Here is a 15,926-nt window from a genome sequence, read left to right on the forward strand (position 1 = left end):
TAATTGTTTAAATTTGACATATCGATTGATGAGTCACATAAGCTTGAATTTTAAATTTTAAAATTTTTGTTTAAAATTTGGCATCTTATTTAGGGATGGTCTAAATTACATATTAATAGAATGAGTCTTTTTGGTTGCGGTCCCTAATCAGTCTAATTGTTAGACTAAAACCTTGTTTATTTAAATATTTTGATTGAGGTTTAAGAAATTTAACTCATGCATTTATGCATTTAATGTCCCACAAATTATGAAATTTAAAAAACTTCAAATAATATTTTTAAAATATAATAAATACTTAAAAATCAATAATAGAGTAATGTTGTTCTTTACAAAATTATAGCAAAAAAATAATGTACCCACTTTTAAAAAATAACTAATGATATATTTTAAAACATAAAATAAATGCACATAATTAGCATGGTTATATTTAGCAAAATTAAAAATGGGTACAAATAAATTAGAAAATATGGGTACAAATACAAATAAAATTTTAAAAAATATGGGCACAAAAAGGAATTAATGTATTGGTACAAATTAAAACTAAAAAGAAAATTGGTACAAAATAAAAATGAAAATATATGATAAAAAATTTAGCCATAAATATAAATATACCATACGAAACATTTCTAACAATAAATGAACATATTTAGAAATAAAAAATATTTTATTATTGAAATAATTAATGACGTTTATTAAAACCTAAGGAACTTCATCAAAAATTGAAAAAGAATAAGGTTTTAATTAATGAAGTAGCAAAAAAAGGGATGATAACCTAATTTCTCTTAATAGAACCCTCTTTGTCAACCAAAAAAGAGCGAAAAGATAATTTAGTTTTCTATCACAACAAAAAAGTTAAGGGCAGTAATGTATTTTCACAAAACAAAATTTTGCTGTTTTTTGTTTAAGCCTCATGTATAAATGATTTTAACATCACTAATTTAAAAAAAAAAAATTTATTTTAAAATAAACCTATCTCCTTCTCTCCCAACTCTCACGTTCTCTCTCACTCTCTTCTTCTCTTCTTCAATTTTAAAAATAAAAATAAAGAATTTCACACACACTTTGTGTGTGGGCATATCTTTGTATATAAAGCCAGCAAACCCAATTTGAGGTCACAACTTCACCAAAAATGTTTGGACAAAAATGCCCCAAAAAACAACAAAATTTAAAAGTAGTCCAAAATAGTGCAGGGGTAATTTGGTAATTTTGTCATAAAAATTTAATATAAATATAAGTGGGAAGAGAGAAAAGAATAAAAAAATGAAATGATGAGTAAAAGTTGCTGGTTCCCACGTGAAGGGAAAAGGAAAATATAATAAAAAATAAGGAAAATCATGAAGGTTATGTTCAAAACATTTTAAGAGGCACGTAGCGCGCCGTGATTTAAAAAAATGTCTTTTGCACGCAGATGTTTATTAAATATTATTTTCTCTATTTTTAAACACTAAAGAGGCACGTAATGCCAATTATAAAAAAAGCATTTCACACGCGCATAATAATATGATTCAATTAGTTGTCAAATGAATTTTTTTAACAAACGATATTATCTACACTAAGGGGAAGGGGGTGGGCTTAGCCTCACAACGGGCTAGTAATAATGTAATCAATTAGTTGTTTATTAAATATTATTTTCTCTAATCTTAATGTAAATTCAATAGAATGTAGATGGAAATTGAAAGACCACTTTTATTATGTTGATTCAGCTGGTTTAATTGGTTTATGAAGGGTTTCTTTTAGCACGGTTTATGACACACCCTGATCCGGAATGTCCACTTGGACACCCGAATCGCGATGTGTTGGCCGACATCTAGAAGGTGATGAAGCTGTAAAGTGTAGTGATGTGAAAAATATGAATAAATTAAAACCTAAAAGTGACTAATTTAAAGTGTGCATGTGAGTGGGATTGAACCTATATCACACAAGTGATGTCAGATCATAGATAAATTGCAGTAAAAGAAGAGTAATGACATTTATACCAAAAGGAGAAGTCTCCTACGTACAACTTTTGCCAACAATCCTCGTCGTTACAAAATCTCTGCCACTAAAATCCTGGAGGTTCAAAAAATAAGAGTGAGTGGGTCCGAAAAATAAGGGTGAGTGGGCCAAGAATAGAAAGAGAATTGAGGAATTTCAAGGATATTGATTTCCTTTGACTGTGCCTTTATTTATAAAAAATCATGAGGAGAGAGAAACTTACTCCCCAAGTAATACAAATTATAATAAGAAATGATAACTATCATAAGGACTATATGCCGACACACAAAGTGTGTGAGATTTTTTTTTTTTTTTTAAAATTGAAGGATAGAGGAAGAGAGAGAGAACATGGGAGTGGGGAGAAAGAAGTTTAATATTTAATTTTTTTTTTTAATTAGAGATGTTTAAATTACATGTAGGCGAATTTGAACCACATTATTGCTAGCCTATTGTGAGACTTAGCTCACTCCTCCATCCCTTTAGGATGTATAATATTGTTTGTGCAAAAAAAAGTAAACGAAGATTCAGTCAAACTGTGTTGAAATTTTTAGGCAAAACAACCACTATGTCGGTAGTTACTTGATCACTTTTTTACTATATTTTTAATAATTAAATATTAACTCAGATTTTTATTTTTATTTTTATAAAACTAATACTAATATCTAAAAATAATAAATTAAAAAGGCTAATTAGAACATGTGTGTATGTGTACTAAGACCAACTCCAACAATGACTTATAACCTAAAATTCCCCCTTCCCCCACTCCCCCCCCCCCCACCCCCGGCCCCCAAACCGACTCCACCCTATGTGCTAAACAAAACCTAAAACTCAAAAGAAGGCCAAATACCAGCCCGTTTTAGGCTAGAAGTCATTATGGGCCCTACCTGTTGTGAGTGAAACACGGGCTGTGAAGCCCAGACGCTTGAGCCAGTCGCCCAACGTGCAGCAACGCATCAGCCTAATTCCCACGGGGACCTAACCCACGTGGGCGTGTCCCCTGCTGTCAGATGGCGTCAGTAGCCTAACGGCTACTTTTTTCGATCGAACGACCATATTTAAATGGGCCGTTGGTCAATCCAACGGTCCAGGTTCAATTTTTTTTTTTTTTAGTTTTATATTTATATATTTATTCAATCCAACGGCTTAGATTGAATATAATCAAATCTAACGGTCCAAATTTAAATCCAATGGCTAAAATATTTTTAAAAAATTATTTAACTTGAAATTCAACCAAAAACTCTATAAATACCTATGTATTTGTTCAAACATCCACACAAAACTCACTTTCCTCGTACAATTCTTCCAATTTTTCTTTCTACCATTTCTTCTCATTTCCAAATTTTCAAGATGGCAAAAGAGCATGTTAGAGGTCGTACTTAGACCTTTGACGAAGATATTGCTTTATGTTTGGCATGAATTTCTATTAGCGAAGATGGTGCCGTCGGCACAATCAAAATAGAAAGGTTTTGTGGGGTAAAATCGTTGATAAGTTCCATGAAAACTCCAACGCCGGTCGAAGGGAAGTTGGTGGTGTTTATGATCAGTAGAAGATTATCAACAAACCGTGCACTTTGTGGAAGGGAAGCTGGGAGAAAGTCATGGCTGACATGCCTAGTGGAAGGGGCGCCTCAGAAATTGTGAGTTTCTTTATTGATATTTTAGTTGTCATGTACATAATAGTATTTTGCAACTAAATGTTTTTATGTATTTGTTGCATAGGGTGACAAAGCAATGACAATTTAAAAGACAAGAACTACACCAAAAAATCAAGCTTTTAAGTTACATCATGCTTGGAACATCCTCAAGGATTGTCCGAGGTGGGGAACCGATGCGAATCAACAATGTGGAAGATTATTTCATAATGCAGCCCCACCCCCAAATGATGTCAATGAAGGTGTGAATTTTGCTGACAATGAAGGTGTCGACCAAATGAGCCCAACTTCTTCTTTTCCAAGGCCCCCGAGTAAAGATAAGCAAAAAGAAGCAAGGAGAAAAGGGAAGTCCCAAGATCCGATACGTGCACAATTTGCTAGCGAAATGGCAAGAATGAACGAAAACCAATGCCGTCAGCAAGAAGAATCGGCCCAAACAAAATAGTGAAATGGTAATTTAAATGTTTACTATTCTTGTAATGCCCTCACTTTAATAAAGAAGAACAATGAACAACTACCCAAACAAAATAGGAAAATGGTAATTTAAATGTTTAAATGAATCTTCAAACCCACGTTGTAGGTGGTTAATTATTCTTCTTTTGTTTTTGATTTTTTTTTTTTTAAATATGTAGTTAGATCTAAAACAGAAAATTTTAAATTAAAAAAAAAAATCAATTGCCACATCCGTACCTATGTATCAGAAGGCTAGTTTTTATTAAATTCTCATCCACCCCTCTTAATAAACATAAATAATAAAAAAAAACTAATTAGTAGGGGCACTAGTTTTTCCTTCTTTACAGGGCAATATGTTAAGGACATTTTTATCCTTCTCAAATAATATTAATAGGGGCTGACAAATTGTCCGCCTCTCATCAAGGACAATGTTTAGGTACTCACTGGGGAGTACCCAATTTACTGACTTCGTGGTGTGGCCTAATGAGAATAGCCCACTTCTCTTATTTAAAACTCCCCCCCCCCCCCCAAACATTTGTTATCTCGTTTACCAGAAAAAAAAAAAAAAAAAAAAAAAGAAAAAGAAAAGGAAAAAGAAAACCATTTGTTATCTCAGTAACCTAACACCAATCTTCTTCCTTACCCTCAAACCTTTGTCTTCTTCATGCACCCCAACACCCCGTCGAAAAGGACTAGAGTGGGATTGTTGTCGAAGAGGACTAGGTGGGGTCGTCGTCGAAGAGAGGGTTGACAGTGACCTCGTCGGCGAACAAATAGGTTCGGTAGTTGAGGTCGTCGGATGAGAGATGAGTAGAGTCAGGTTTAAAAGGGAAAAAAGGTATTGGGGCGAGCTCCGGATGAATAGGGATTTAGGGTGGGCTCGAGTAAGAAGAGAGGGATTGGGGTGGGCTTAATGGAGAAGTGAGGAATTTAGGGTTGGTTTCACCGGAGAAGAGATTGGATGTTCTCACTGGGGAAGAGAATGGGAGGGTTGTTTGCACATAGGCAAGAAGGGAGGAAGATGACACGCCCTAACCCAGATATCCAAATAACAAGTGGATGTCACGTGCGGACCGACACTCAAGGGTGACGAAAGTCTTAAGTGTATAAACAAACCCGAATAATATGGAGCAATAAATGCTAAGTGACAACAATAATGATGTAAAATCCACATGAACGAAATAGAAAGATCAAGAATTACAAATTCAAAGTAAAAGATGCAATACGTCCAAAGCATACCAATAAACAGAATGCTAAAGAAAGGTGAGCATCATATTACAATAGTTAAGAAGGGTCATATGTAAATAGAAGTGAGCAGATCACTGGTAGGGAAAAGCCTCGAAACTCGAGTCTTACTCTTCGTCGCTATGTTCTGAGGGGGCGCAAAACAGAAAATGTGAGTGGACCATAATTTGTAATAATACTAATAGTACGAAAACCAGTTTATTTTAGAACATACTAACCCCCTATTTTGAAAACATGTATATAATACTACGTATAGGTTTTATAAAAAAAAGTCTAGCATGCCGTGTAAAACATTTGTAAAACATCTATAAATTGTATCCGTGAAGTACTCAACTAGGGGTATCATAGTTGCTCAAAGGCAGTACATGTCCATCGCCCGAAGGTCAAGTTGTATAAAATAGCATTCATCCACACCAACACTAGTCATGGCTAGTGAAGCTGTCCGACACTGCTTTCGACAATGAAGCTAGGGTATATAATATATCATATCTCACTCTTCCATCATCTTTGTCCTATGGTCATAGACATCTATACCTGTGGTGTGCGGATGTGTCGTATGATAACCCACTAGGTAAGTACCAAAAATATATCTCAAAATTTTGTATCAAACATCGAAGTTCAAAAGCTCAAATCTCGTCTCATAAATCCATGATAAACATATAAGTGAATCCTTAGAATTTCATAATCTTTCTTTTCTTTTTTTTTCTGAATCTTGATTTTCTTATTTTTCTGGGTTTTTTTGGATTTTGATTTTCTGGGTTGGAAATGTTTTGATGGGTTTTTCTGATTTTATCTTAATTTTCTTGTACTCTCCCTCTCTATGAATCCTTGTTTTGTTTGCTTCTGGGGTTTAAGGGTTTTCTATTTTTATTTGGTGTTTTTGATTATTTCTGTGAATTTATGAATCTTTGTTTTGTTTGCTTCTGGGGTTTAAGGGTTTGCTAATTTTTTGTTTTTTTGGTGTTTTTGCTTATTTTTGAGAATTTGATAATCTGGGTTGTTGTTTGTTTTTTCCATTCTTTTTGCGTTTTCTGAATGTTGGTGTTTTTGGTTGTTGATATTGCAGGGCATGAGAGCCATGGAGGAGTCCATGTTTGCAGCAAATGTGGGTGGCCCTTTCCTAACCCACACCCAAGTGCCAGGCACAGGCGTGCTCATAAGAGGATTTGTGGAACCATTGATGGCTACAAGTTGGTTGGCTTACAGGAGAACACCCAGTCAGATGATGAGCACTCCGATGACGACCGCAAAACCCCAAGTGAGCTAATCAAGTTTTCCGCTCTACATAATCTACCCTGTTTGGTGGCTGTAAAAATATTTGGAAAGATTCTAAAATTTTGGAATTTGGGATTTGTTTATGCGTTGAGGCAGGTATTTAGGACTATGCTATCAAGCTGATAGAGAGATCACCTAGATAATTAAGTAAAATATTGTTAGAAACCGGCAGCTAAGTATGTAAAACAAATGATAAACTATGATTTGATTGCATCTCAAAACAGTAAGAGGGGTTTTGATTTTCTTCAGTTTTTGTTGATAAGCCGATGGGAAATTAGATATATTATTCTTTAATTCCTTTGATAGATCTTAAATCATGGTATTTCTGGTTCCAAATTTTCTGTGTAAGGTTCGAAAGTCTTGGAAAGAAGTAACAACGAAAAGGGCAGTGGTCTCGTTGGGGGAGAATCTGTCAGATCAGAAGATGCGGTGTTCTCAGATGCAGTTGCAGAATTTTTGGATAGTGGATCTGGTGCAGGAACCGGAGAAGGGTTAGAAGATGTTTTGAAATCAGCAACTAGTGTGGAAAGGGTTGCCAAGAATGATTTGAATGCCATCCAATCCCCTAATGATGGGGAAATCAATGGTAACGTTTCAATAAACCAGTCCAATTAATCATATTAACTGTTTTGGTGACATTTGATTAATTATTTATATGTAACTGTTTGATTAGTTAATGTATCTGTTTATGGTCTGAAAACTTGATTTTTTGCGGCTTAATCATTATTTTCTTTATTAAGAGGGCACTCGAAAACAAATTAAATGAATTAGAATAAATAGAACAATTATCTGTTTAATCCATTGCATTGAAGTATGACATGATAATTTCCTAATCAGGAAAATAAATCGTTGTAAAGGGGAGGGATGGGTTCTGTAGGGTATTTGAGTGTGCACACCTGCAGTGCGTACAATTGCTTTGCTTTGTCACTTGGTTGTATTTTGTATCCTTCATCAATGTAGGATATAGGTTGTTCAACAGTGATGACACGTCTAGGTTGGAATATGAGTGGATAATTCTTGTGAATTCTGTTGAATAGTATGAGTAGATTATGGGTCGTATTGTATGCTCATGCCACGGAGACATGCCTGCTCCGCTTGTTTTAGGTTGGGTTTCTTTCTTTCTTAGTTAAGTCACTTTGACGTTCCACACACCCATACCGCCACCCCTGACCCTCGCAAAGCGGGGAGCCTTGTTGGCTTGGGGTTGCCCTTTTTATTTGATTGGTGACAACTAATTTGATTATATAAGTTAACATGTTTGTCCTTTTTGAGAAGATGTATGGATAATATGGAAATGTTTTCTGATACGAAGAAAAGAAGAATATGGAAATGTTGGTCCAATTTTTAAGTATGGAAAACACAAACCAAAATGTAATTTTAGTGTGATACTGAGTTTATGTTCTGGATTAAATTCTTTTAAGCTGTAGTAACCTGTAGATTGAGTATAAGGTGTGTCATGTTAGATTTTAATCTACTTACAACTAAAACTTCTGCCAAACTTCAAGAGTACTCAAACAGCGTATAAAGTGAAACCGGTTTGCGCTTGAGAACTAAAATCTATCCGTGTTTCATTGAATTTGTTTTTTCCTTGAGTTCTGATATTACATTTCTGTACACTTGGTTGGATGGGAGTTCTTCACATAAAAATTTCAAAATCGTGCTATATTTGTTATCTTGGGTAAACGAGTTTTCATGCCTTTGAAGTTCACAAGTCCTTTTAAAATTCATGATAAAGAGATGATATTCTTCAGTGCAACATTAATTGTACCCAATATCGACTTCTTTTGTAATGTAGTGATGGTGAATTTTCTTCTGTGTTCTTGCATTGGTCTGCATTGTTTTTAATATGTTCGCGTACATTTCTTTATGTGAATATATTTTGTCGTTACATTTCTCCACCTTTGTCGTCAAATTACATTAGTTGCACTAACAGAATGATTTATCTCTCAATAACCTGATGCAAGTTTCATAAATCCAGAGAATACAACTAATCAGCTGGGCTATGCACCGGAGTCCCAGGGATCTATGTCAATCACTAGCATTGATTCAATGAAGAGTTCAGAGTCAGCTGTGCAGGACGATAGGAATGGTTCTGAAGATGACGTACACCCTATTACAGATGTATCAGAAGATAGCAAGAAGACCCATGCGACTGACAGTGTGATTGAGAGCTCTTTAACATCCATTTCACAGGAGGTGCAGGTGAAGGAAATGGAAGCAAGTGATCAAGATAGAAACTTACCATACGGTTTGGTCGCACCCAATGAAGTTTCCAGTGAAACAGCTGAGGGTGCCTCTAAGTTAGAAAGATCAGTTGAAGTGACTTCAGACTCTCTGCGAGATATTGAAGTTGTTCCATCAGAGAAAGAGCGTATTCATGTGTTTGATTTGGATATTCCCCAAGTTGGTCTTTCCCCTGATGTTGAATCTGTTGAACATGCACAAGCTTCTGTTAATACCGCAGAAAATAAGGTGGATACCACAGACGAGATGCACTGTTTCAGTTCTGGTGGATTAACTGAGAGTAGCAACTCGAAGGGTGAAGGGAGTGCAAACGTACCTGTGCTTTCTGTGCCTGATGACCTACCAGTGGTAGACAATGCTGCGGCAATGCTTGAAGGTTTCAAAACCTACAAAGAAGAGAAACTAGACCAGCCCACTTTTCTGGACTCTTGGGAACAATTTAATGACGAGGAAAACGGTGTTAAAAATCCTGTTTCAAATGACAATTCTCAAATCTTCCAGTCAAGTAATTTAAGTGGAGGCACTGTGGCCTCTTCAGAAATGCATGATTTAGAAGCTAGCCATGAACTGGATGGAGGCAGCAGCAAGCCAATGGTTAAAGAAGTGCCTTCTGAAGAAGCCAGTGTGTCTCAGAATGAGATCAAGACTACTGAAAACCAAGGTTCAGATGAAAAATCAACCCCTGCTGACATTGTGATGCCTCAGATAGCTAAAAACTTGGTTGGCTTTCCTGAAGGACAGGTGACTTATGATAATTACAAGTCGTTACAGGTGAACTTTCCAGAAAGTGATACAAATGTTGCATCTGATGCAAAATCCTTGAGCAGTACTGGTATAAATCAAACAACACACTCTGTTGGTCTGGATGATAATGAGAAAGATGAAAAATGTGATTTGAGTGCGGATCATAGCAGCAAAGGACCCGTAGAAGGAAATTTTATTGACGATGGTGATCATGAGACTGAAAAGTATGCTATAACTGGGGATGAGTACATTGAAGTATCTATGGAGAAGATTGTTGCTGAGAACCCCATTACTAGTTTGGAAAATACCAGTTGTCTCTCCGAACTTCAAGTTAATCCAACAGATATACATAATGGCGATGACTCTGGTGATCACGATAAGGGTGAAACTGAAAAGAGCGCTATATCTGGAAATAAAAGTAGGGGAGGATCTATTGAGGAGAATCTTTTGGCGAAGCCAAAACTGAACGTGGACAGCAGTTCAAATTCTAGCAGAGCTGACCTCAATGTAGTTTCAGATACAAAGAAAAGTGTGATGGAAAGTGAGATTGATTGTAATGACAAGGTCCAGCTAGAAGTTGGGGGCAGCACTGCTGCTGGGTCAGAACATGGTCCCAATGTTGAATCGTCACAGAAGAGTTTAATGGACTGTGGAACGAAAGAAGTGGGTCTGTCCTCTTTAGATACTGAATCTTCTGTTCCAAATCTGTCCTCTTTAGCTACTGAATCTTCTGTTCCAAGTTTCACCGTTGCTGAAGATAACTGCTCCGGAGAGCTCCTTGGGGTTTCTTCTGGGTTGACTTCTCAATCTTTGCAGGAAGAGAGTGATAAACTTGTTGAGCAACAGACAAATTCGTCTGCACTTGATGTTGTTGACTCGAATAGCCAAACTGACAGCCTCGAAGGCAACTGGGGATCTGTTTCAGGTATAAGTATTAATGAGTTACTTATAAAAGTTATATTTTTGTAGGTGTAGCATATGTCCATCCTAGAGGGTCTCCTTAATATCACTTTCTCGTTGGATCAGTTTATATATCGTTTAATAATTGCTTTTTTGTGATAGATTTACAATTGTTTAGAATAGTTGTATACCATATTTATATTTTTTGTTTCTAGGCTGTCTTTTACTGTCTTTTCTCTATGCATAAATACCTTCTTCAATGCTTTTGCTCAAAAGGAAGTGTTAAAATTTCCTAACTTCGGTCTATTTGCTGTTGATGCATGGTACAGTTTATTCTATCCAGTCAGAGGCACAAGCTGTTCTTGATGCTGAAGCTGTACCACTTACAGATCCCCAAGCTTCATTGGAAAAGAAGGCGAAACTTGCATCTGAGAGGCAATACTCTGACAAATCTGATACGTTTGAGGCACCGTCTTTCATGACATTGGTTGAACCTGGAGGCGTTGATAATCAAAAGGCTACTGGTGCTGAAATCAAGACAGCACAGAACCTGGAACAGCCAAAACCTGCACCTTTGCAGGCTGGGTGGTTTCCTTCTATTACTCATGTTGTGAACGAATCACCAGGGAGAAGGAAGAATGAAGAGATCATCGCCAAGGTTACAAACTGGAGCACTGCGAAGCAACACACTCCTTTGAAAAACCTTTTGGGTGAGGCCTACCTAGAGAACAAAGCCAAGTCACCGAACCAAAAAGAAAGTCAAGCCCCTGCGCTTCAGAAAGATGATAAAGCAGTGACGGGGAAGGACAATGGTCGTCTAACAACGACAGTGAACTCAATTCTGGCTCCCGAATCACCGACAGGTCAGGCATCTAGGAAAGACAATGCAAAAGAATGGAACTCTCCGGCAAGGTACCCTCCAGAGATCAAGATTGAAAAGCAGAAAGCCAAGGGGAGACCGTACTGGGCACAATTTTTATGCTGCTCATCTGCGCATCAGCATCCGTAGCGTCTCGGTTCAGAAATTTGGAAGTGAAGTTTTCAATTATTGATGCACATATTGTCTGTGTGTTAGCTCTAAGTGTTTACTTCTACCGACTTAGGTGCATATTGTCAGTATGGTTATTTGAGTCTGGGATTTTTAGTAGGCTTTGGTACTGTATTTTACGCGACGGTTCAAAGTTAGTCGATGTTTGATATGGGACGAAATTTCAGAGCTAAACCACACAACGGACTAGAAATATCTAGGTATTGAATTCAGTATTAGATATCTTGCACTCTTCCACTGAAAATGTCGGTAATTTCAGTAACGTCCCACTGTGTTCTACATAAATTTTCGGCAGAACTCCACTGCATCATTCAAAGTTCTAATCGAATGGCTAAATTCTCTAAACCAACCAAGCTGCAAGCCCCTCACGGCTATGTATTTATATCCAATGTGCAATACCAATGTATTAAACGTGTCCTTGCACATTTTCGTTGCTCATCTATATTATGTGAAGCGCTATGAGGGTTACACTAATATATGACCACTCTTCATTCATATAAATTTCAAACCATGTAACGTGTTGTTCTGCACATGAAGCAGTAGGACAAAGAACCTCTTAAAGTTCTTCCCGTTTCCAGACCGGGCATCAATCCTTTTTGGACCATTTCCTTACCAAGCTACAAAGCTCCATCTATTCTCGCCTTAAATTCTTTGCGAACCTCATCAGTCATCACTTCATTGCAGAGAGCACCCGAAAGTATCTTCAAAGTTATGAAATCAGGTAAGATTCCATGGCATACCATTTCATCAAACAACCTTGTGGCTTCTTTCCATTGGCTGGTACGACACAATCCTTTAATTAAAGAGTTGTAAGTCACAACATCAGGCTTTTCCCCTCTACGGAACATTTCGTTGACAAGATTCAGTGCCTCTGTTGTCTTCCCTTCCTTGCATAAAGCATCCAGTACAGAATTGTATGTAAAAATATCAGGCAAGGCTCCATAACCAATCATGGTTTTGAATAGCCTCACACCTTCTTCCCAGTTACCAGACTTGCATGAAGCAGAAATCAAGGAATTAAAAGTGACAACATCCGGCTTTATGCCCTTCGTTGTCATAGTTTCCAACAGAGTAAGCGCTTCTTGAATTCTTTCTTCCTTGCAAAGAGTGTTCATAAGAACATTATAGGTGTATACATTGGGTGAAATTCCACTGTTAAGCATGCAAACCAAGAAGCTCTTGGCTTTTTCCAACCTCCCCGATCGGCACAACGCATAAATTAAAGTGGTGTAGGTGACAACATCTGGCCTGACTCCATGATCTTCCATTCCTTCAAAAAGAGGGAGCACTTCTTCCCAGCGACTCATGTTGCATAACCCATGAATCAAAGAGTTATAACTGATAATATCCGGTACAACACTTTTGCTGATCATATCTCGAAATAGGGTCAAGGCATCATCCATTCGGCTTTCTTTACACAATCCATCGATGATTGGATTGTAGCAATCTTTGTTTGGCTTAAACCTTCCATCTTCCCACATCTTCTTAAGAATCTCGACTGCCTTAGAAATTTTCCCAACTTTGCATAATCCATTGATCATGGTAGCATAAGTGATTGCATCGCATGTGTATCCCTTCTCTTCTATTAACTTGAACAGCTCCATTGCCTCGGCCCAGGAACTGTACTTGCAAAGCCCGTGAAGTAAAGTAGTTATACAATGAGCATCGGGTTCAAGACCGTATTTAAGGGTAATTGCCAAAACAGGGAAACCCAAATCCACCCGGTTCAGACGGCACAAGCAATTCATAAAAATAGTCATTGTACTGACATCAGGTCGGAAATGAGCGTAACCCATCAACTGTTTACACATAGAAACCACAGCAGAATATTGCTTCATCTTGGATAGTGCCCCCAACAAACAATTGAAAGTCCAAATAGAGGGCAAGGGTTTGGTTTGAATCATGGAATTAAAGTAACCCAAAGCTTCATCTTTCCTAATTTTTCCAGATTTGCATCGAGTCCGAATCATACTCTCCGACACCAAATGGGTTCGTTTAATTGTATGCGTACAAGTAGGATTAGCATTAACAGCGTCGGAATGAAATCCCCTACTTGGATTCCGCAGAATGGTAAAAATGAAAGAAGGAAGATTACCTCGAGATGGAGGTCTTGTGGTTATCCTTTTCATCTTCATCTTCAGTTTCAGTTGGCTACACAAATTCAGCAAACCTCCCTTCTTTAAACTAGTCCCCGAAGAAGAGTAAAATTAAGGAAGAGAATTTTTATTTGTTTTCACCAAGTATATTATAGTATTTGGTGTACTTGTAAAGGTCACACACTTTGTGTGTTGAGAAATATATTTTTTATTTTATTTTAAATATGAAACTGTTATTAGTATTTTAAAAGTCTCAATCTATACTACTGTATATATTTTTTTTAATTATAAAAAGTTTGGAATACACAATGAGATTTTTGAAGTATAGGAGTTATTTGTTTTTACATCCCAAAAAAATAGGAAAGAGAAAATGAGTTGGGTGGGTTAGCCACCGAAGAGGTTTGAAGCTATGCCGTAATGTAAGAACTCAACAATTTCCCACAACTGTGGCAAAGGGCCACTTGCAGTTGGGAGGGTATTGATAAGGTGACATAGCTCATAGTTGTGAGGTTAAAAAAAAAAAAGTAAAAACTTGTTTGTACAAAATTATTTTAATGCCCACATTGTTTTATGTTCTAATATTTTCTTTCAGTTTTGTATTAAAGGGTATAGTAATAATTTTATTAGTTTTTGGTCGACAAACAGTGTTTTATTAAAATGTAGTTTAGACTATGACATTGGATCCAAACAACATTTAAATTTTATCGTGATAATTAAATAGGCAAATGAATTCAGATTAAATTGAATTGTGCAATGATGATTTATGAATCGAGACTTACAAAATAGACAATTCAGATCATTGAATACAATGTAGAGGTGGGTAACACAACTAATTAACATTTAAAAAAAAAAAAAATGGGGTCCCTTCCTTAAAAAGCCTGTATAAAGTATATCTAAGAGCATATTCAAATGAGATGTCAAAAAGTGTACATAATTAATAACGGTTAAAAAAGACAGCACTATGTTTTCCAACCGAAATGTCAATTCCTATGTGGCATGACATGAAATGGCAGTAGAGGGAGTTTCTGTCAAATTTGGCAGCAGTTTCAAATCTATTTTTAGTGGATAATAAATGCTTTTTATAATTTTTGTTATTATCTTTTGTTTTAAGAGTACTAATTACAGGCAAGTGGCCTTCTAACACAGTGGTAGAGATGAGTGTTGCCATTCCATCACTGTGTGGGTTCGAATCTCGTCGATTCCCTAATCTAACATCTAATCTAACAAATCTATCATTTGATAAACAAATACTAATTACACTTATGAAAAGTAGGGGTGGGCACTTGAAATCGAAAATTGAAACCAAAACACGAACCAAATCGAACCACACCGAACGGTTTGGTTTTGCGATTTCAAAACGGTTTTGGTTTAAAACCGAACCGAATAGGGGAAAAACGGTTTGGTTTCGGTTTCGGCCCTTTGAAACCGAAACTGCATAACGTTATTAAATGTAAATTCTAATTGGTTATTTCATTGAGTCCATACAATTAGTATGGACTCAACCACATCATACCATGGCCTCATAATCTTTTTCTTTTCTTTCTTCTAGTTGTAGTCTGTACTCTTTCTTTCTTTTACTCATTTGCTACTCAACTTCATTCTTCATCTAACTCTCTGTCTCTCCCTCGGTCTCCACTCAGTTAGATATTTCAAACAAACAATACTTGCTGCTTTAGATATTATTCATTCACATGCACCAAATGGTAGTCAGTCATTCAAAACACGAAAATCCATTAGCACACTCGAAAACAAACCCTATGTAGGTAATATTCACATGCACCGAATGCATATCCACCTTTCGTACCACTTTGTTGATGTTAATTGATGTTAATTGTTGTGCTTGCTATTATTCTTAATTCACAACCACAACAAGCTTCAAGCCAATCAAAAGATTCTAGTTGAATCAGTGTAATAATGTATGTTGTATGTGACATCCCACATCGCCCAGGGGAGTGATCCTTAAATGTATATTCCCATCTCTACCTAGCACGAGGCCTTTTGGGAGCTCACTGGCTTTGGGTTCCGTAGGAACTCCAAAGTTAAGCGAGTAGCGCGCGAGAGCACTCCCAGGATGGGTGACCCATCGGGAAGTTCTCGTGTGAGTTCCCAGAAACAAAACCGTGAGGGAATGGTAAGCCCAAAGCGGACAATATCGTGCTACGGTAGTGGAAGCGGGCCCGGGAAGTGGTCCCACCCGGGCCGGGATGTGACATTGTATGCATGCATGCCTGATTATAATTGAAGTCATGCTTGATTGAATGTTAATATTGTATGCATGCTTGAACAATGCAGTAA

At 36.9% G+C, this 15,926-nt stretch overlaps 2 protein-coding genes across 2 annotated transcripts; one reads left to right on the plus strand and one right to left on the minus strand.

Annotated features, from left to right (window-relative positions):
- Positions 1 to 3,886: 3,886 nt before the first annotated feature.
- LOC125475295 (dentin sialophosphoprotein-like) lies at positions 3,887 to 11,709 on the plus strand. Its single transcript, XM_048580007.1, has 6 exons — positions 3,887 to 3,892; positions 5,748 to 5,895; positions 6,391 to 6,582; positions 6,949 to 7,185; positions 8,578 to 10,512; positions 10,817 to 11,709. The coding sequence occupies exons 1-6, from the start codon at positions 3,887 to 3,889 to the stop codon at positions 11,494 to 11,496; spliced, it is 3,198 nt and encodes a 1,065-aa protein (XP_048435964.1). The 3' UTR covers positions 11,497 to 11,709.
- Positions 11,710 to 12,006: 297 nt separating this feature from the next.
- Positions 12,007 to 13,720, minus strand: LOC125475194 (pentatricopeptide repeat-containing protein At1g12775, mitochondrial-like). The gene has a single exon (XM_048579659.1). It carries the CDS (start codon positions 13,668 to 13,670, stop codon positions 12,153 to 12,155), a length of 1,518 nt encoding a protein of 505 aa, XP_048435616.1. The 5' UTR covers positions 13,671 to 13,720; the 3' UTR covers positions 12,007 to 12,152.
- Positions 13,721 to 15,926: the final 2,206 nt, after the last annotated feature.

This window comes from the organism of the source record quoted next, unplaced genomic scaffold (assembly GCF_019419815.1).
Source record: "Pyrus x bretschneideri cultivar Hongxiangsu unplaced genomic scaffold, Pyrus_bretschneideri_v1 Contig14, whole genome shotgun sequence".
NCBI lineage: Eukaryota > Viridiplantae > Streptophyta > Magnoliopsida > Rosales > Rosaceae > Pyrus > Pyrus x bretschneideri.